Source organism: Nerophis lumbriciformis, linkage group LG03 (assembly GCF_033978685.3).
Source record: "Nerophis lumbriciformis linkage group LG03, RoL_Nlum_v2.1, whole genome shotgun sequence".
Classification (NCBI taxonomy): Eukaryota; Metazoa; Chordata; class Actinopteri; order Syngnathiformes; family Syngnathidae; genus Nerophis; species Nerophis lumbriciformis.
In genome coordinates this window covers 10,072,501-10,095,000 of record NC_084550.2, presented here as the reverse complement: position 1 = coordinate 10,095,000, position 22,500 = coordinate 10,072,501, and the positions used below count along the sequence as shown (strand labels likewise).

Sequence of the window (22,500 nt, the reverse complement as noted above, 5' to 3'; positions counted from 1 at the left end):
GTTACAGCACACACGCACACACACAAACGCTAAAAGTGCCGAGTGAGGAGTTCAGTATAAGAATTATACCACATCGCCAACTGTGGCAGTACAGATCATTTTCTACAGTTTTGCAAATATATGCTTTAGTGCAACAACAACAAAAACTACAAAGAGTAGTGCCTCTGTTTTCGTTGGTAATGTCATTTAAAAGGTCCGACAAAGACCGAAAATACTTTACCCGTATATCATGATGCAAATCTAATTCATCTGTTAGCATACTTGCTAACCTTGAGACCTCCAATTTCGGGAGGTGGGGGGCGTCGTTGGGGGCGGGGCGTGGTTAAGAGGGGAGGAGTATATTTACAGCTAGAATTGACCAAGTCAAGTATTTTATATATATATATATATATATATATATATATATATATATATATAAATATATAACAAATACTAAGTCAAGTATTTCATATATATATGAAATACTTGACTTTCATTGAATTCTAGCTATAAATATATATTTATTTTATTATTTTATATATATATATATATATATATATATATATATATATATATATATATATATATATATATATATAAAATAAATACTTGAATTTCAGTGTTCATTTATTTACACATATACACACACATAACACTCATCTACTCATTGTTGAGTTAAGGGTTGAATTGTCCATCCTTGTTCTATTCTCTGTCACTTATTTTCGAACCATGCTGAACACCCTCTCTGATGATGCATTGCTGTGTGGCACGCACAAAAGTGCCTTCATCAAATGCACTAGATGGCAGTATTGTCCTGTTTAAGAGTGTCACAAACATTGCTGTTTACGGCAATGTTTCATCACCTCGCCTGGTTATTGCCTCCAACTCAATATATTACAACAACATTGCTGTTTACGGCAGACGAACTGCTTTACGGTAGAATAAAACATGACTGCTGTTGTTGTGTGTTGTTACCGCGCTGGGAGGACGTTAATGAAACTGCCTAACAATAAACCCACATAAGAAACCAAGAACTCGCCCTCGATCATTCTACAGTTATAACGTGATTGGGCAGGCACGCTGTTTATATTGTGGGAAAGCGGACATGAATACAGGCTGTTGACACGTCACTCAGGTCTGCGTGGAGTTGGAGGGGACGTGGCTTCCAGCTCCGCCTGAATTTCGGGAGATTTTCGGGAGAAAATTTGTCCCGGGAGGTTTCCGGGAGAGGTGCTGAATTTCGGGAGTCTCCCGGAAAATCCGGGAGGGTTGGCAAGTATGTGTTGGACACCCAAAATGTTATTGAGTTCATTTTCTGATGCACAAACCTGGGCCTTGTTCACACTACAAGTCAATTCTGTTTTTGTTTTCCCATATGTGACCTAGGGTTGTCCCGATACCAATATAATGTATTTCGATACTTTTCAATACTTTCCTAAATAAAGGGGACCACAAAAAATAGCATTATTGTCTTTATTTTAACAAAAAAATCTTACGGTATATTAAACATCTGTTTCTTATTGCAATTGTGTCCTTAAATAAAATAGTGAATATAAGAGACAACTTTTCTTTTATTAGTAAGTAAACAAACAAAGGCTCCTAATTTAGTCTGCTGACATATGCAGTAACATATTGTGTCATTTTCCATTCTATTATTTTGTCTAAATTAAGGACAAGTGGTAGAAAATTAACTTTTAATCTACTGGTTTATTTACTGTTAACATATGCTTACTTTCTCTTTTAACATCTTCTGTTAAAATGTAATAATCACTTATTCTTCTGTTTAGAGAAGTCCGATAATATTGGGCTACCGACATTATCGGCCGATAAATGCTTTAAAATGTAATATCGGAAATTATCTGTATCGGTTTCAAAAAGTAAAATGTATGATTTTTTAAAACGCCACTGTACACGGACGTAGGGAGAAATACAGAGTGCCTTTAATCCTTAAAAGGCACTGCCTTTTTGTGCCGGCACAGTCACATAATATCTACGGCTTTTCACACACACAAGTGAATGCCATGCATACTTGGTCAACAGCCATACAGGTCACACTGAGGGTGGCCGTATAAACAACGTTAACACTGTTACAAATATGCGCCACACTGTGAACCCACACCAAACAAGAATGACAAACACATTTCGGGAGAACATCCGCACCGTAACACAACATAAATACAACAGAACAAATACCCAGAACCCCTTGAAGCACTAACTCTTGCGGGACGCTACAATATACACCCCCGCAAAAAAGCCATTATCGGACATCTCTACTTCTGTTGATTGGTTGCTTTACATTAGTTTTGGATGAGTCCACAAATGTAGGTATCGATCCGATACCAAGTAGTTACAGGATCATACTTTTTTTTATAATTTAAGTCCTCATGTGTCCAGGGACGTATTTTCTGAGTTTATAACAATGATTTTTATTTAATTTTTTTTTAAGGAAAAAAGATTTTGTGACGATAAAAAATATCGCTGTAATTATAGTAGTATCGACTAGATACGCTCCTGTACTTGGTATCATTACCGTTTTTCGTAGTCTTCCCTCGACGGCCAGGTAATACAAAGCACGCCTTTTTTATCACATCCACGGGAGCCCACATTCTCGTTGACTCTCCTTCGACAAATGGACAAAGTTTTTCGCTAAGTAGAATCTGACCTGGACATTGGAAATTTCTCTTGTCCTCTGAGAAGTGTTGTATCCCAAATAGCTGCAATCGCGCGTTTTCTTCTCTTAAGGTATTCATGTGTGATTTCCACAAGCGTCTGTACATGTAGAAGAATGAGAAACACGGGCATGTCTGGATGAATCGCCTCCATATTTCCAGTGGTTAGGTCAGAGTTACGAAACTGCCTTATTATGAAGCTGGCTGTGGCGCGTTCTTTCTGGGGTCACTTCCTGTGTGGGGCGCGGTCTTTCTGGCGTCACTTGTAAACGATCAATGAGTCCATACAGAGCTAACAGCCGGAGATTCAAGAAATACAAGGCGCACTTAACCGTGTAAAAAAATATCAGAGGAGGGAGACCTTAAACCAGGGGTGCTCATTACGTCGATCACGAGCTACCGGTCGATCGCGGAGGGTGTGTCGGTCGATCACCAGCCAGGCATTAAAAAAATAGTCCTAAGAATGAGCGATCATAAATCTTCACTATGACGTCACTTTCGTCACTTGATTGACATTCACGGCACCCGAGGGTCTTCTGAGATGACGCTGGCTGCTGCCAGCTCAATAAAATTACCGACTGGAAGGCGAGAAACACTTTATTTCAACAGACTCTGGCGCCGTACCTGTCGTCAAAACTCCAAAGACCGACTGCACAGTTGCACAATAAAAGCTGTGCTTCATCCTGCCTGCGCTAACAAAATAAGAGTCTCAGAAAGCTGGCGTGCACAAGCTAGCAAGCTACAGAGTTTGCCGACAATGTATTTCTTGTAAAGTGTATACAAAGGAGTACGGAAGCTGGACAAATAAGATGCCAAAAACCAACCACTTTCATGTGGTATTGGACAGAAAGGAGGACTTTTTTTCTCCTCCATTCGAAAATGCGGACGTTATCCGCACCACTGTCTGATTCCAATCAATGCAAGTCATCAGAATCAGGTAATACACCAACTTATATTCTTGTCTTCATGAAAGAAAGGAATCTATATGTGTTAAACATGCGTGTATTATCTTTAACCACCTTTACGTTGTTAACAATATTAACTATATGTGTTAAACATGCTTGTATTATCTTTAAACACCTTTAACTTATTACCAATATTAACTATATGTGTTAAACATGCTTGTATTATCTTTAAACACCTTTAACTTGTCAACAATATTGACTATATGTATTAAACATTCTTGTATTATCATTAAACACCTTTAATTTATTAACAATATTAACTATATGTGTTAAACATGCTTGCATTATCATTAAACACCTTTAACTTGTTAACAAAAACATATTTCATAAATAAGTAAATATAAATTATATATATGAATGAGGTAGATCCCCACGACTTGATCAATTGAAAAGTAGCTCGCCTGCAGAAAAAGTGTGAGCACCCCTGCCTTAAACGATGGTTTAGTGTGGCTGACACGGGGATTAGGCTAAATAATTATTTGTTTAAGGAGTTATCCGGCTTAATGTAGACAGTGGCTAAGTTTCCAAATGCATGCGTTACGTTTTTGTCATTAAAGTTAAGACTTTAAATGAATCAACATGTTAATATTGCAATGGTTACCTTTTGTGACTTCAAACCTACCTACTCAGTGGCCTAGTGGTTAGAGTGTCCACCCTGAGATCGGTAGGTTGTGAGTTGAAACCCCGGCCGAGTCATACCAAAGACTATAAAAATGGGACCCATTACCTCCCTGCTTGGCACTCAGCATCAAGGGTTGGAATTGGGGGTTAAATCACCAAAAATTATTCCCGGGTGTGGCCATCGCTGCTGCCCACTGCTCCCCTCACCTCCCAGGGGGTGATCAAGGGTGATGGGTCAAAATGCAGAGAATAATTTTGCCACACCTAGCGTGTGTGTGACTATCAGTGGTACTTTAACTTCAAACATTGCCATTTTAGCTAACAGAGGTTTTATGACCGCAACAGTTTGACCGTGTAACAGTCATTCTCTTGCCATGATGTCGTATGGCTAAATCAACTTTGCGTTGGACCTAAAAAGGTCCTTTTGAGTCTCGCATTTCAAACAAATCACATCCTAAAAGCAAGTTCAATGGCAACCCAGTGCACAGTCGACAAGGCCGTAAAGTAACAGAATGAATAAAAGAGAAATTGAGTGCTTTCAGAGATTGAAGACAAAAAAGAGCAAGAGCAATATCATAGTTCTTCATCTTTGAGGGCACAATGCTTTCGAAATTGCGGGAACATTAGGAGAAAACCTTTGTCTGAGCCACAATGCACAAAGCTACATTAAAAAAAAACGAAATAAAACTGTCATGACGAGGGGGTCGCAGCTTACTGCGAGGTTTGTTCTCCCGGGAAGCAATCGGACTATTCCGGACAAGGCGTGAAGGTAGGAACATATTTAATTATTCAACTGACACTCAATGAAGTACAAAAAACAGAAAACAACCCGAAGGCAAGCGTGCCTATCGCACGCGGAAGCTAAGGCAAAAAACTTAGGACATGAAACTATAGACATGAAAACAACTAACCAAACTATGACATGTAGCAACTAGCACAGTCGTTCTTAACCTTGTTGGAGGTACCGAACCCCAGCAGTTTCATATGCGCATTCACCGAACCCTTCTTTAGTGAAAAATAAAATGTTTTTTTTTTCAAATTCAAGACAAAGGGAATATGGGGAACATATTCTAAGTAACAAAGACTTAATTTAGAGTTTTTCGGACACTAGGGGAACATATTCTAAGTAATAAAAACTTAATTTAGAGTCATTTGGTTAGGGTTATAGGGTCAGGGTTATAATAAGGCCATGCCGAATAAGGCATTAATAAGTACTTAATAATGACTAGTTAACAGCCAATATGTTACTAATTTGCATGTTAATAAGCAACTAATTAATGGTGAATATGTTCCCCATACTAAAGTGTTACCATGTTTTATTACTGGTGCACAAAATGAACCGTGCACATACTTGCCAACCCTCCCGGATTTTCCGGGAGACTCCCGAAATTCAGCGCCTCTCCCGAAAACCTCCCGGGACAAATTTTCTCCCGAAAATCTCCCGAAATTCAGGCGGAGCTGGAGGCCACGCCCCCTCCAGCTCCATGCGGACCTGAGTGACGTTTTTGACAGCCTGTTCACACGTCCGCTTTCCCACAATATAAACAGCTAATGATGGAGGGCGAGTTCTTGGTTTCTTATGTGGGTTTATTGTTAGGCAGTTTCATTAACGTCCTCCCAGCGCGGTAACAACACACAACAAAAGCAGTCACATTTTCGTCTACCGTAAAGCAGTTCGTCTGCCGTAAACAGCAATGTTGTGACACTTTTAAACAGGACAATTCTGCCATCTACTGTACATGCATATGTGACCCACCCATAATGGGTCACATTTTTGTGTTGATTTATTTATTTTATTTTGTGGTTTGAATTCGTTTTTGGAGCTGTCATTACACATTTATCAGTATTCACATTGGTCAGTAGGGGGCAGTAGGGCGTTTCTTCCCAATTGAATGCTATCACCTGCAGACCGGAAGTGTCTTGTCATTCTGATGAGCGCGACCAGTTTGAACAATTGAAACGTCCTGTGTGCTTTTTCCTCCTCTATAACAGGTTAGTTTTGGTGAATCAACTCACTGAATAATATCCATGTGATCTTTATAAGTTTAAGTACACATTCTGATGGTGGAGCCTAACTCTAAAGTGTTTGTGAGTTGTAGTTTGTATTTGTGAATGAATCCAGTGCACAGCTGCAGTAATCAATACAAAAAGGCGACGTGAGTGCGCAATGTTTATATAGGAACTTCTGATCCTAATTCAGACTCCCAAATTAGAGCTCCCGTTTTCTTATTGATTTTATAACGTATATTTGTATAATGTGTGTGTTCTGAAATAGTGACAGAGAATAGAACAAGGATGGACAATTCAACCCTTAACTCAACAATAAGTAGATGAGTGTTATGTGTGTGTATATGTGTAAATAAATGAACACTGAAATTCAAGTATTTCTTTTATATATATATATATATATATATATATATATATATATATATATATATATATATATGTTATAAAATATATATATATATATATATATATATAGCTAGAATTCACTGAAAGTCAAATATTTCTTATATATATATATCTTAACCACGCCCCCCGCCCCGCCCACACCCCCCACCCCCCGAAATCGGAGGTCTCAAGGTTGGCAAGTATGACCGTGCATGAACATCACCTTGTTCAAAGAACAAAACCAACACAGTGCATAAACTCACAACAAATTACACACCTGCAAATCAGTCTGACTTCTGCTGTTGCCGTATCCGTAATACGCCGATAGGGAGAAGTTTTTATTTTCAAGATGAGTCGGGTGTGTTTTGACCTCCGCCGAACCCCTGAGGCCGACTCACCGAACCCCTAGGGTTCCATCGAACCCAGGTTAAGAACCACTGAACTAGCGTAACTGTGGAATCAGACATGGAACGAGCAGCATGAACTAAGCAATGACGCCAGGACGACTGACTGGCAAAGACAGGCTTAAATAATGGTCTTCTTGATTAGAGCAGGTGCGTGTCCCGAACACCAGAGGCAGGTGAAACTAATAAGTCGCCATTGGTAACTAAACAAACAAGAGAGCGCAAACAGGTACTAAAATAGTCCAAAACCATACTTGCCAACCCTCTTGAATTTTACGGGAGACTTCCGAATTTCAGTGCCTCTCCCGAAAATCTCCCGGGCCAACTATTCTCCCGAATTTCTCCCGATTTTCAGCCGGACTTAAGGCACGCCCCCTCCTGGTCCGTGCGCACCTGAGTGAGGACAGCCTGTCGTCACGTCCGCTCTTTACTTCATACTTCAGAACCGACTCCCACACTTGCCGTCAGGGTGCGCAATGTAACGTAAACTGTTGGAACTTTTTGGTTGGCCAACGGTTTAAAAAGTAACCACAGAACCACTACAGTGTTCTGTGGTTACTTTTTGGTTGGCCAACGGTTTACGTTGTATTGCGCAAGTGTGGGAGTTGGTTCTGAAGTATGAAGTAAAGAGACGTATCTTCTTCACCTTGCCTAGTTATTGACTGCATCCCAGAATATTACACTGCCCAAACATACGCTCCTTCAAAGACTGTACTACTGGCTGCAAAGCATTGCACTTTCAAATACAACAATGTGTAGAGAGGAGTGTTATGTGTGGGTATATGTGTAAATAAATGAACACTGAAATTCAAGTATTTATTTTATGTATGTATATATATATATATATATATATATATATATATATATATAAAATAAAATACATATTTATATATAGCTAGAATTCACTGAAAGTCATTTATTTATTTATATATATGTCAAGACTTGATCCTGGGTGTTTGCTTTTCCGGGATGCAACGGAAAGTTGGCTCGGGCGAGACGGTAATGTAAGTACATGATTTATTTAATTTTATCAAAAAAAAGTACAAACGAAAAGCGCGCACAGTGGCGGAGAAACAACTTGGCTATGAAAACAAATACTTGCACAAAGGCAGAAACTGTGAACAATTAAAGAAAAACACTAACTGTGGTATTAATAAACAAAACTTACTTGGCATGGACAAAAGGAGCAGCATGAACGACGGACATGAAAAAAGTGTCAGGAATGTGCAGAGCATAAATGTGGGATGTCGCCAGCACGACAAACTGAAAACAATGAACTTAAATACTATAGACATGATTAGTGAAAGCAGGTGCGTGACTCAAAACGTGAAACAGGTGCGTGACGTGACAGGTGAAAACTAATGGTTGCTATGGTGACAAAACAAAACAAAAGTGCACAAAAAGTCCAAAAACAAAACCGAACATGACTAAAACAAAACATGATCACACAGACATGTCAATATATATATATATATATATATATATATATATATATATATATATATATATATATATATATATATATATATATATATATATATATATATATATATATATATATGAGAAATACTTGAATTTAAGTGAATTCTAGCTCTAAATATACAACCCCACCCCACCCCAAAATCTCCCGGATTTGGAGGTCTCAAGGTTGGCAAGTATGGTCCAAAACTAACAAAAACATAATCCAGACCACAGATCATGACAAAAACATGCTAGGACCAGTTTTGTGTGACGTCCAAATGTCTTCCGAGAACAGTAAACATACCGTCCTCCATTGTGGCTTCTACTGACAAAGCATGCATTAAGAGAAGGGTAATTGTCACATGACCTGCTGTTTCAAGCAAAACAAAGCATGTTGTACATATGAGGAGGCCATCTGTCTGTCACCACACACACACACACACACACACACACACACACACACACACACACACACACACACACACACACACACACACACACACACACACACACACACACACACACACACACACACACACACACACACACACACACACACACACACACACACACACACACACACACCAAGCGCTTTCTCAACTTGCGCTTTCAAAACAGAGCTTTGTTAACGTTGAATCTAATTAGAATTTGTGTTATGTTGTCACGCTTTGTATCTCTTCCAACCACACACACACACACACACACACACAAACACACACACACACACACACAAAAGTGCATGAATATAAAACATGGAGTTTGGAGGACTTATTGTCCAGGAAGATGAAAGATGACTGGAAGAAAAAGAAGAAGAAAAAAAGGGAGAAATGTGCGAATGATATCGGAGGGAAATTGGGAAGAGGTGAGGCAAGAAGTGGAAGACTCCCACTGTTCCTCTTATATCCTCCGCTCCCTCAGTGCCTCCTTATCTCGTTTCCTCTCAATCCCTCTGCAGGAGAACACTGTCACATGCAGCCACAGTCACACCCTGATGAAGATCTAAGAAAACTGTCGCCCAAGGTTCTAACGCCTCACACACACACACACACACACTGTGCTTGTTTGAGTCAATGACAACATCACACACTAGAGCACCAACACAGCATGTGGCCACAGAAATTAGGTCGAAAAGCCCCCGTCACACACACACACACACACACACACACACATTTGAAATAAGCCCTACGACCTGACATTGGTCGTTGAAATATGAAATAGTGTGTGTGAGACAGACGTGATTATTTGCACACTGCAAAAAGTCAGTGTTCAAAAACAAGAAAAAACATACAAAAATGAGGGGTATTTTATTTGAACTAAGCAAAATTATCTGCCAATAGAAGAAGAAAACTTGGCTTGTAAAAACTTTCCAAAACAAGTAAAAATAGCTAACCTCAATGAACCCAAAAATACCTTAAAATAAGTATATTCTCACTAATAACAACTGTACTACTATATGAGTACGTATTTTCTATTGTTTCATTGAAAATAAAACAGCAAAGTCCATTTGGCTGTCATCTGTTTTAATTATGAGACACAATTGTGTCAAAATCATGATTTTTTTTTTCATGCTTGAAGTAAGAAATGATTACTTTAAAAAAGTAGTTTTATACTTGTGAGTGTTGATGACACAGCTTTGCAACAGTTGATATTCTAGTTTCAAGCATGTTTTACTCAATATAGGTCATCAAATCTCAGCAACAAGCTGTAATATCTTACTGAGATCATTTAGGACCAAAACCCTTAAAACAAGTAAAACACTCTAACATAAAATCTGCTTAGTGAGAAGAATTATCGTATCAGACAGAAAATAAGCAAATATCACCCTTATTTGAGATATTTAATCTTACTTAGATTCCAGTTTTTGCAGTGCGGTGGAACTTTGTGGGTCGCCAACTGGGACATTCTGAGCGACACTTTAGGGAAAAACAAAAAAATGTATATCGTCCTGAGAACCATCTTTTGCAGTGGAGACATTTGAGTTTTGCATAACAGGATTATGTTGTATATTTTTTTCAGAAACGTGTAACTGTGACAAAATAAATGGAGCCAAAACTAATGCCCACTGCAGAGGTTACAGGTTTTAAAGTAGAAATAAAACGCTATAAATGTTTTGTACGATTTTAGTGATCTGGGAGATCAATATCGTGAAAGGCTGTGAATCTTTTGGGCACCACAAAATTCGATTCAGAGTTGATTCTCGATTCAAAGCGATTCTCGTTTCAAAATGAATACTTTTTATTAGAGATGTGCGATAATGGCTTTTTTGCCGATATCCGATATTGTCCAACTCTTAATTACCGATATCAACCGATAACGATATATACAGTCGTGGAATTAACACATTATTATGCCTATAGTGGTTATGGCATGAGGAGGTTGAGGTGGGCGGGGTTGGGTGGGGAGGGGGTAGCGGGGGGTGTATATTGTAGCGTCCCGCAAGAGTTGGTGCTGCAAGGGGTTCTGGGTATTTGTTCTCTTGTGTTTATGTTGTGTTACGGTGCGGATGTTCTCCCGAAATGTGTTTGTCATTCTTGTTTGGTGTGGGTTCACAGTGTGGCGCATATTTGTAACAATGTTAAAGTTGTTTATACGGCCACCCTCAGTGTGACCTGTATGGCTGTTGACCAAGTATGAATTGCATTCACTTGTGTGTGTGAAAAGCCGTAGATATTATGTGACTGGGCCGGCACGCAAAGGCAGTGCCTTTAAGGTTTATTGGCGCTCTGTACTTCTCCCTACGTCCGTGTACACAGCGGCGTTTTAAAAAGTCATAAATTTTACCTTTTGAAACCAATACCAATAATTTTGAAACAGATACCGATAATTTTCGATATTACATTTTAACGCATTTATCGGACTGCCGATATTATCGGACATCCCTACTTTTTATTTACCCTTTGCTGGGGAAATAAAGGTTTAAAACAATTAAATAATAACATTGGGTGCCATTACTATGACTAACTCCATAAAAAAGATAAACATCTGTGAAAATGTTCTGTGTAACTTAAAAGAAAACTGGTTTTGTTTAATAAAATTATACCCAAACATTTAATAAAGTCAAATTCAAATAAGGCAACAAGAGAAGTATTACACACTTCTCTTTTTCGGACTATAAATCGCTCCGGATTATAAGTCGCACCGGCCGAAAATGCATAATAAAGAAGGAAAAAAACATACAAGTTGCACTGGAGTATAAGTCGCATTTTTGGGGAAATTTGTTTGATAAAAGCCAACACCAAGAATAGACATTTGAAAGGCAATTTAAAATAAATAAAGAATAGTGAACAACAGGCTGAATAAGTGTACGTTATATGAGACATAAATAACCAACTGGTATGTTAACATAACATATTATGGTAAGAGTCATTCAAATAACTATAACATATAGAACATGCTATACGTTTACCAAACAATCTGTCACTCCTAATCGCTAAATCCCATGAAATGTGTTAATAATTTCACACATAAGTCGCTCCTGAGTATAAGTCGCACCCCCGGCCAAACTATGAGAAAAACTGCGATTTATAGCCCGAAAAATACGGTAAATAATAACATTGGGTGCCATTACTATGACTAACTACATTCCACCATAAAAAAGATGAACGTCTGTGAAAATGTTCTGTATAACTTCAAAGAAAACTGGTTTTCACATAGTGAATTTGCAAACAGCCGAAATTATACACAAAGCAAACTATAACCTGCTACCCAAGAATATACAACAATTCTTCTAAAAAGAAAAAGGAGAAATATAATCTTAGAGAAAAATTTAATTTAAAACATTTGTATGCACGTACAACACTTAAGACCTATGTGGAATTAAATTACCTCTTGAAGCTCATCGAGAGAATGCCAAGAGCGTGCAAAACAGTAATCAGAGCAAAGGGTGGCTAACTTGAAAAAACTAGAATATAAAACATGTATTCAGTTATTTCACCTTTTTTTGTTAAGTACATAACTCCACATGTGTTCATTCATAGTTTTGATGCCTTCAGTGACAATCTACAATGTAAATAGTCATGAAAATAAAGAATAGGCATTGAATGAGAAGGTGTGTCCAAACGTTTGGCCTTTACTGTATATGCTATTAATTTTATTTGCAGGTTAAATTTAGTGACTTTTCTAATGACCATTATGAAACACAAACAGTACGAGTGCAGTGTCAATACATCTATTGAGTGTGGCACACATCTACCCATCACTAGTCCTGCAATCAGGTTTTTCGATAAACCGCACACTATTTCATCCAGAATCCAGTCATGAATCTGTCATTCCGCATGACTTCGCCAAATCTCGTGAGGCTTCGGTCTGGTGTGAAGTGTTTCGATTTGTGTATGTCGATAATTCTTGTGACGCTACCACAACTATGACCAAATGAGAAAAAAGTGTAATGACTAGCAGATAATGGAAGTTGCATACACACAATATGGCTAAAAAGGACAATATTATTATCAAAACAGTCAAATGTAGCCTTGACATACCCTTCAATACAGCATCTGTCCTGCAACCCACACATTAGACCCACCCAAAGTATTCATTAAAGTGTTGTTCCCGAGCTATAAAACGTCATTTAAACCCCCTCCTCGTCTTAAGGAGTCTGAGACTGGGACATAGTCTTAAATATTCCCTGCTAAAAAAAAGTGCCCTCCTTTGGGAAGCTTCTAATTGAATACATTTATCTGGCAGATTATATCTGAAGAATATTTTTTTTGCCTGGTCCTTTTGTTATGCTACATCCCTAAATGGATCCTAATTTTGTTACGGAGGCCAGTGGGATCGATCTTGTGTGTGAGATGTTCTTGTCCGACAGCAGAATGACGCAGCGTGCCATCATTGCAGGAGAATGAATAATGAAGACTTACAACGTGTAGAGTAGTGCTCCAGGACAGTGTTTCTTAACCAAAAGGGCAGCCAAAAAAATATCTATTTCTTAACTGTGTATGGGCCGTAGTTGTAATACACTTTTCCACCACTTGTGGCAGTAATGACAATATCAAACCAACAGAAGAAGTCTGTCGCTAAAGTTTAGGTGCAAAAATGATGACTTAAGTGGTAAATTTGTATTTTCATTTGTACTTGTGGAGGGGGGCGTGGCCTGCGGGCCTGACACGGAACGGGGTGTGCCAGGACCGGGCTCGAAGACAGCGACAGGTGTGTAGATGGCCCAGGTAGGCCTTGTTATCTAATCACCTGTCGCCTTTATTAGCAGCAGCCGGAATGAGACAAGTAGTTGGAGTTGGAGGTGCGGCTGAGCGGACGCAGGATAGAATGATATTTTGCTGGAAAGCAAAAGCCTCTGCACATTTATGAAAATAAAACAGTGTTATACCCTGAATTTCGGGCTCTCTTGGAAGTGTGTGGTGGTCCGAAGAACGCACTAGAGGGCAACCTCCACAGTGCTGTACTTCATTTTTTATTGAGAATTTAGTTAAACCTATGAATTATTAATTTTGTTTATTCAGTTTCGCACAAGATAATTTTGTCAGTTATTTATGACTCCCTTATTATGCGGTTCGTACTTATTTTTCTAATCAGCCTGACTTAAGTCCAAGTTTTATGTGTTAAATAAGTGTTGATCTTTGTGATTAACACATAGTTTCATATCATTTGACAAGGTTGTAAACTGTAAGTAGGTTAGATATCATGAATTACCATGAATTGATTAACGTGGACCCCGACTTAAACAAGTTGAAAAACTTATTGGGGTGTTACCATTTAGTGGTCAATTGTACGGAATATGTACTGTACTGTACAATCTACTAATAAAAGCTTCAATCAATCAATCAATCAATATATTTATTGAAAATAATGACTTGGACTTAGACTTCCTTTTATTGTCATTCAAATTTGAACTTTACAGTACAAATAAGAACGAAATTTCGTTTCATAAGCTCATGGTAGTAATAAAGAGTAAAATTACTAATTCAGTGCTAATATTTGAATGGTTTTTCTTAAGTTAATTTAATTTGGGTAAGCAAGTACTTTAAGATAGGATAGACTTGTATTTATCCCACAATGGGGAAATTATGAGGTGGCAGTGCAGATTTTTACATGCAGCAACAACATTAAAATGTAATAAAAAAGTGATTAATAAATCATACATGCTGTGCAATGATTGCACTACAAATAGGTATGTATTAGAGATGCGCGGATAGGCAATTATTTCATCCGCAACCGCATCACAAAAGTCGTCAACCATCCACATCCACCCGAACTAACATTTAATCAAAACCGCACCCGCCCGTTGTTTTATATCTAATATAGACGATGCAAGGCATTAGTGAGGTTATAAAGCTTTTGCCTGTTAAAGAAAGGAGACTGATCCAATCTAGCAGAGACATTCAATGCGTGCCACGCTTTCACGGCCCAGACGCACACCAGTGCGCAATCATCTGGGAGCCGCGCTGAGCGCACCTCCAAGCGCGTGGAGGTGCGATGTCCCTCGCACCCGCGGCGGCTCCACCCGGGCTCGCGCCCGAGGCTTCAGCGCGCACCGCGGCGGCCATCCTACTCGTCCCGGCCTAGCCCTCGCGGCTCTCGCTGCCGGCGACGGCCGGGTATGGGCCCGACGCTCCAGCGCCATCCATTTTCAGGGCTAGTTGATTCAGCAGTTGGGTTGTTACACACTCCTTAGCGGGTTCCGACTTCCATGGCCACCGTCCTGCTGTCTATATCAACCAACACCTTTTCTGGGGTCTGATGAGCGTCGGCATCGGGCGCCTTAACCCGGCGTTCGGTTCAAATGCTTACCAAAAGTGGCCCACTCGGCTCACCAGGGTGAGCCCAACCCCTTTCGTGAGCGCACTGCGCGCGGAGTGACCCCTGTTACGCGCCCCCGGCAACTGGGGTGGCGGGCAGGTAAGCTGCGCGGGTGGAGCGCGCGGAGTGACCCCTGTTACGAGCCCCCGGCCACGGGGGTGGTGGGCAGGTAAGCTGCTTACCTGCTGCGCGTGACGCCGGCCGCGGCGAAGGCGGACGAGGCGGGGTGTCGTGCGGTGGGCGCGGTGGTGACCCTGGACGTGCGTCGGGCCCTTCTCGCGGATCACCTCAGCTACGGCTCCCGGTGGGGCCCTCTCGGGAGAAGGGGCCTCGGTCCCGGACCCCGGCGAGGCGTCCCTTCTCCGCTCCGTAAAAGTGTCCATCTCTTTTTTTTTTCTTCTTCTGTTGTGGCATATGCTGCAGGTGCCTACTCGTTTTTCGTATGTGGGTAACAACATTTAACTATGTATATATATTTCCGAATTGGTTTAACTGCCACCCGCCTGAATCTATTTAAAATCTTTTTTTATTTTTTATTTCAACCGCCCGACCCGACCCGCGGATAAAATCTAATTTTTTTTTTATTTCAACCGCCCGACCCGCGGATAATCCGCGGACTCCGCGGTTGTGTCCGCAAACCGCGCATCTCTAGTATGTATGTTTTTTTTTTTACTCTCATTAATTGCGATTAATCACAATTCAAAGTTATTGACCTGTTTTTTTGGGGGGTTTTTTAAGTATCGTCTGACAGCACTCATAAATAGTATTATTGAAATTACTAATTATTTTTTAGTAAAGGAGGCATTTATTTGTGGTGAGGCTTTAGTTTGTTTTAAATTGCAATGACACACAAATAACTGAGATACTGTGTCCATTATTAGAGCAGTGTTTTTCAACCACTGTGCCGCAGCACACTAATGTGCCATGAGATACAGTCTGGTGTGCCGTGGGAGATTATCTAATTTCACCAATTTGGGGTAAAAAAATATTTTTTGCAAACCAGTAATTATAGTCTGCAAATGATGTGTTGTTGTTGAGTGTCGGTGCTGTCTAGAGCTCGGCAGAGTAACCGTGTAATACTCTTCCATATCAGTAGGTAGCTAATTGCTTTGTAGATGTCGGAAACAGCGGGAGGCAGCGTGCAGGTAAAAAGGTGTCTAATGCTTAAACCAAAATTAAACAAAAGGTGAGTGCCCCTAAGAAAAGGCACTGAAGATTAGGGAAGGCTATGCAGAACGAAACTAAAACTGAACTGGCTACAAAGTAAACAAAAACAGAATGCTGGACGACAGCAAAGACTTACTGTGGAGCAAAGACGGCGTCCACAAAGTACATCCGAACATTACATGACAATCAATAATGTCCCCACGAAGAAGGGTAAAAACAAATAATCGCTCAAAGTGAAAATGAAACTGCTACAGGAAAAAAACAAAAAAAGAGAAAAAGCCACCAAAATAGGAGCGCAAGACGAGAACTAAAACACTACACACAGGAAAACACCAAAAAAAACCTCCAAATAAGTCGCGGCGTAATGTGACAGGTGGTGACAGTACACCTACTTTGAGACAAGAGCTATAGTGATGCTTGGTTATTGTTTAAAGTCATATCCAACAATTGCGACAACGACTTTTTACTGTCAACTGAGTTTCGTTTTTAATAAATTTCTGCTGGTGGTGTGCCTTCGCATTTTTTAAACGCAAAAAATGTGCCTTGGCTTAAAAAAGGTTGAAAAACACTAATCTAAAAGGATCTTTATCCATCTTTATAAATAATGTGCCGTTGTTGAGTGTCGGTGCTGTCTAGAGCTCGGCAGAGTAACCGTGTAATACTCTTCCATGTCAGTAGGTGGCAGCCGGTAGCTAATTGCTTTGTAGATGTCGGAAACAGCGGGAGGCAGTGTGCAGGTAAAAAGGTGTCTAATGCTTAAACCAAAAATAAACAAAAGGTGAATGCCCCTAAAAAAAGGCATTGAAGCTTTAGAGAAGGCTATGCGGAACGAAACTAAAACTGAACTGGCTACAAAGTAAACAAAAACAGAATGCTGGACGACAGCAAAGACTTACTGCAGAGCACAGACGGCGTCCACAAAGTACATCCGAACATGACATGACAATCAATGTCCCCACGAAGAAGGATAAAAACAAATAATCGCTCAAAGTGAAAATGAAACTGCTACAGGAAAAAAACAAAAAAAGAGAAAAAGCCACCAAAATAGGAGCGCAAGACGAGAACTAAAACACTACACACAGGAAAACACCAAAAAACTCCAAATAAGTCGCGGCGTAATTTGACAGGTGGTGACAGTACACCTACTTTGAGACAAGAGCTATAGTGATGCATGCTTGGTTATGGTTTAAAGCAGTGGTCCCCAACCTTTTTGTAACTGCGGACCAGGCAACGCTTGAAAATTTGTCCCATGGACCGGGGGGTTGGGGTGGGATATGTTTTTTTTGTTTGTTTTTTTTTGTCATAAAAATATACAATCATGTGTGCTTACGGACTGTATCCCTGCAGACTGTATTGATATATAATGTAGGAACCAGAAATATTAATAACAGAAAGAAACAACCATTTTGTGTGAATTGGGGAGGGAGGTTGTTTGGGTTGGTGCACTAATTGTAAGTGTATCTTGTGTTTTTTTTTTTTATTTAATTTTTTTGTTTTTTAATTTCTTGTGCGGCCCGGTTCCAATCGATCCACGGCCCGGTGGTTGGCGACCACTGGTTTAAAGTCATATCCAACAATTGCGACAACGACTTTTTACTGTCAACTGAGTTTCGTTTTTTAATGATTTCTGCTGGTGGTGTGCCTCCGGATTTTTTCAACGCAAAAAATGTGCCTTGGCTCCAAAAAGGTTGAAAAACACTGTATTAGAGTATGAGGTCACAGTTTGCGGAAGTAGACTACAACACTAATGTTGTTGTGGTAGCGGTTCTATTTGGAGGTCAACCTAAGAAGCAGCAGCAGCAACAGACGCCACCTTGACTTCAGTTTGAGAAAGAGCTGCAGGCGACAAGCTGCACCTTTTTAAGGCCTCGCCAAGGCAACCAGCTCCTCGCGGCGCTGCATCCTGCTGCTTCTCAAACTCACAGCGCGCACCAGCGCCTTTCCGTCACATCCCAGCCAGATGCTCGCGCCACACGACGAGATAGGGCCAATTACTCGCCATCTTTATTTGGAAACGAGACATCGAAACCTATGGAATGCCACGAGTGCTACAGTGCAGTATGTGGGGCTCCATCTAGTGGTACGCCAGAGAATCACTTAATCGGGTGATTAGTGTTTTATTTTCCAATATTCAAACAGTGTTACTGTTCAAATTGTGTGTAATGTTACAGTGGCCAATAATATTGAATATACTTGTCAAATAAAACCTCTGCCTCGTTTTTAATGAATACTTAGGCCTACTACTACGCTACTGTATTTTAATGTTGGTCATGATGGTGGTACTTGAAAAGCCAAGTATTTTCTGAGGTGGTACTTTAAGTCTGAAAACCACTGGTAAAGTGTATATGAACAGGTCTATATGGAGCGGGAACAGTTAAGAACAAAATAGGATTGGACTGGATTAGAGGGCGCATTAAAGGAGTCATATTATAATTGTTTTCTAAATGTAAAATACTTCCTTGTGGTCTACATAACATGTAATGGTGGTTCTTTGGTCAAAATGTTGCATAGATTATGTTTTACAGATCTTCTTCAAGTCGCTTTCTGACAGTCACTTCAGGATGCGCCGTTTTGTGGGCGGTCTTATTTACGTGGCTTGCGGTGTAACGTGCAAGGACGGGAGTGGAAGAAGTGTCAAAAGATGGAGCTAACTGTTTTAATGATATTCAGACTTTACTTCAATCAATAACGGAGCAGCATCTCCTCATCCGTGGCTCACTAGTGCAACAACAACACCGGAAATGTGTCCCGAGAAGAAACGTTTGACCGTAATTTTCTAATAACTAAAGTTCCTTGGGTGAATAATGTAAACTCACTACACCGGTATGTTTTAGCGCTTTCATGGCAGATATAATAATAATAATAATAATAACAATAGATTTTATTTGTAAAAAGCACTTTACATTGAGCAAACAACCTCAAAGTGCTATAGTGTATTGAGAAAATAATAATAAAAAGATAAAAAAAACAAAAAATTAAAAACTAGAACAGTCTAATAGCTAGAACTCGTATGCATATATCTATAAAAAGGCTTTTTTAAAAAGAAGGGTTTTTAAGCCTTTTTTAAAAGCATCCACAGTCTGTGGTGCCCTCAGGTGGTCAGGGAGAGCATTCCACAGACTGGGAGCGGCGGAGCAGAAAGCCCGGTCTCCCATAGTTCGTAGCTATGTCCTCGGAGGTAAGCCTATCCAGAGCGGAGGTGTCGTGTGGAGGATTTGGGGGTGAGTAGTTCTTTGCGGTAGAGGGGAGGTATAAGTAAGAACTTTACACTACTTTATATTAAAAATGGCAACAGCGGAGGATGAATGTCCCATAACAAGAGGATAAAGAAAAAGAAGCTTATAGACTACGGCGTCGGCAAGGACTACAAAACGGCTGATATGTCTTACCTTATACACACACCATAATAATACTCGTATGTTGAAGCACATCAAGCGGTGCGGCTTCACAGCTTACCAAAGTCGTACTAAAACATTTTGATAGATTTTTGGGTGCCGTGTGTAATGTTCTATATGTTCAACATATAAAATGTTGGTGTTGTTTACTTGAGTCATATTGCAGTCTACACGTATCTCATGTGTGACTGCCATCTACTGGTCACACTTATCATTTCACAATGTACCAAATAAAATAGCTTTGAGGTCGGTAAGCAAAACCAGAATTATCGGGTTACAAGGCGCACTGTCGAGTTTTGAGGAAAAAAAGGATTTTAAGTGCGCCTTATAGTCCGGACAATACGTTAATAAAAATAAAACTTCAGCATTGAGTGGGAGGTGTATCGTGTTTGTACCTCGGTCTGAGAGAGGAATGTGGACGTGATCTGCTGCTTTTTGTCACTGGGCCTCTCGAACTGACCCCTGATGTCATAGTGGCCTGGACCAGGAACTCCCTTTTAGAGTAGAAAGACAAAAAGTTGCAGTTATTAGTCATTTATCTTGTAAAATACCTTTCAAATGTTTGGAGACACGTTCTCATGTCACCAAACTTTTGTTTAACATTGTAGATATCAGAATGTCTGCTACAATTCCCATTCCTTTATGATACTACCTTTTCACGTCCTATATGATACGGAAATTGCAGCTTTGAGTATCGGTACTATACCGCCTCTGAAAAGTACCGTTCCCCCACCCCTTACACCTGACATCCATTGTAATGATACCAAGTACAGGAGCGTATCTCGTCGATACTACTATGATTACGTCGACATTTTTTGGCATCACATCTTTCGTTTTTTTTAAATGTATATTATGTTTATAAACTCAGGAAATACAGTCGTGCTCATAAGTTTACATACCCTGGGAGAATTAATGATTTCTTGGCCATTCTTCAGAGAATATGAATGATAACACAAAAGCCTTTATTCCACTCATGCTTAATGGTTGTGTGAAGCTATTTATTGGCAAACAACTGTGTTTACTCTTTTTAAATCAAAATGACAAAAGAAAGTACCCAAATGACCCTAATCAAAAGTTTACATACCCCAGTGACTTTGATCTGATAAAAGGCACAAAAGTTGACACAAACAGGTTTGAATGGCTAATCAAGGTTTCAATCCTCACCTGTGACATGTTTGTTTGTAATTAATGTGTGTGTATAAAAGGTCAGTGAGTTTCTGGGCTTCTGACAGACCATTGCATCTTTCATCCAGTGCTGCACAGATGTTTCTGGATTCTGAGTCATGGGTAAGGCAAAAATAATTGTTAAAGGATCTGCGAGAAAAGGTAATTGAACTGCATAAAACAGGAAAGGGGTATAAAAAGATATCCAAGTAATTGAGGATGCTAATCAGCAGTGTTCAAACGCTGATTAAGAAGTGGAAAATGAAAGATTCAGGTAGACCAGCAAAGATTTCAGCCACAACTGTCAGGAAAATTGTTCGAGATGCAAAGAAAAATCCACAAATAACTTCAGCTGAAATACAGGACTCTCTGAAAAATTATGGTGTGGCTGTTTCAAGATGCACAATAAGGAGGCAATTGAAGAAAAATGGGCTGCATGGTCGAGTCGCCAGAAGAAAGCCATCTCTGCGCAAATGTCACAAAGTATCCCGCTTACGTTACGCCAAACAGCACAGAGACAAGCCTCAAAACTTCTGGAAGAAAGTAATTTGGAGTGATGGCTTTCTTCTGGCGACTCAACCATGCAGCCCATTTTTCTATAAAAAGCTTCACACAACCATTAACCATGAGTGGAATAAAGATTTTTGTGTTATAATTCATATTCTCTGAAGAATGGCCAAGAAATCATAAATTCTCCCAGGGTATGTAAACTTATGAGCACGACTGTATGTCCCTGGACACATGAGGACTTTGAATATGACCAATGTATGATCCTGTAACTACTTGGTATCGGATTGATACCCACATTTGTGGTATCCAAAACTAATGTAAAGTATCCAACAACAGAAGAATAAGTGATTATTACATTTTAACAGAAGTGTAGATAGAACATGTTAAAAGAGAAAGTAAGCAGATAAATAGTAAATGAACAAGTAGATTAATAATTCATTTTCTACCGCTTGTCCTCAATAATGTTGACAAAATAATATAATGGAAATTGATACTGCATATGTCAGCAGACTAATTTGGAGTCTTTGTTTGCTTACTTACTACTAAAAGACAAGTTGTCTAGTATGTTCACTATTTTACTTAGGGACAAACTTGCAATAAGAAACATATGTTTAATGTACCGTAAGATTTTTTGTTAAAATAAAGCCAATAATGCAATTTTTTGTGGTCTTCTTTATTTAGAAAAGTACCGAAAAGTATAAAATTAATTTTGGTACCGGTACCAAAATATTGGGTATCGGGACAACACTAGTAAAGGCTATTTTATAAAAAGCGTGATGTATTTAGATCTTACTAAATCAGACCAATGATGCATTATTAAGTTGAATAATGCGGACACCTTTATTACTGGGTACTTTCTTGTATGCTTCTGCCTAGGAGACTCTGTAATATGTAATTATCTGTTACTTGTTTATATTGACAAATGTGCTGATTTAGATTTTGTTCAATTAAGGACACCTTGTGTGCTTAGCTGTTGTGTAGCTGCTAGCTCTAGTAGCCTACCACGTCTACCTTTTGT

General features: G+C 39.5%; 1 protein-coding gene and 1 long non-coding RNA gene across 4 annotated transcripts in view; one reads left to right on the top strand and one right to left on the bottom strand.

Annotated features, from left to right (window-relative positions):
* The window catches only part of stpg2 (sperm-tail PG-rich repeat containing 2), a 316,591-nt gene that overhangs the window by 266,933 nt on the left and 27,158 nt on the right, over window positions 1-22,500 (bottom strand). For all 3 annotated transcript variants that reach the window (XR_009811882.1, XM_061933387.1, XM_061933396.1), the window contains exon 7: window positions 20,204-20,298. Coding sequence is in view for 2 of the 3 variants with exons in the window: in XM_061933387.1 (XP_061789371.1) it covers window positions 20,204-20,298 (95 nt within the window). In the remaining variant the exon portion in view is untranslated. The remainder of the gene's footprint in view (window positions 1-20,203; window positions 20,299-22,500) is intronic.
* LOC133578896 (uncharacterized) overlaps window positions 1-22,500 on the top strand; it is a 150,831-nt gene that overhangs the window by 118,908 nt on the left and 9,423 nt on the right. The gene's annotated exons all lie outside the window — the stretch shown is intronic.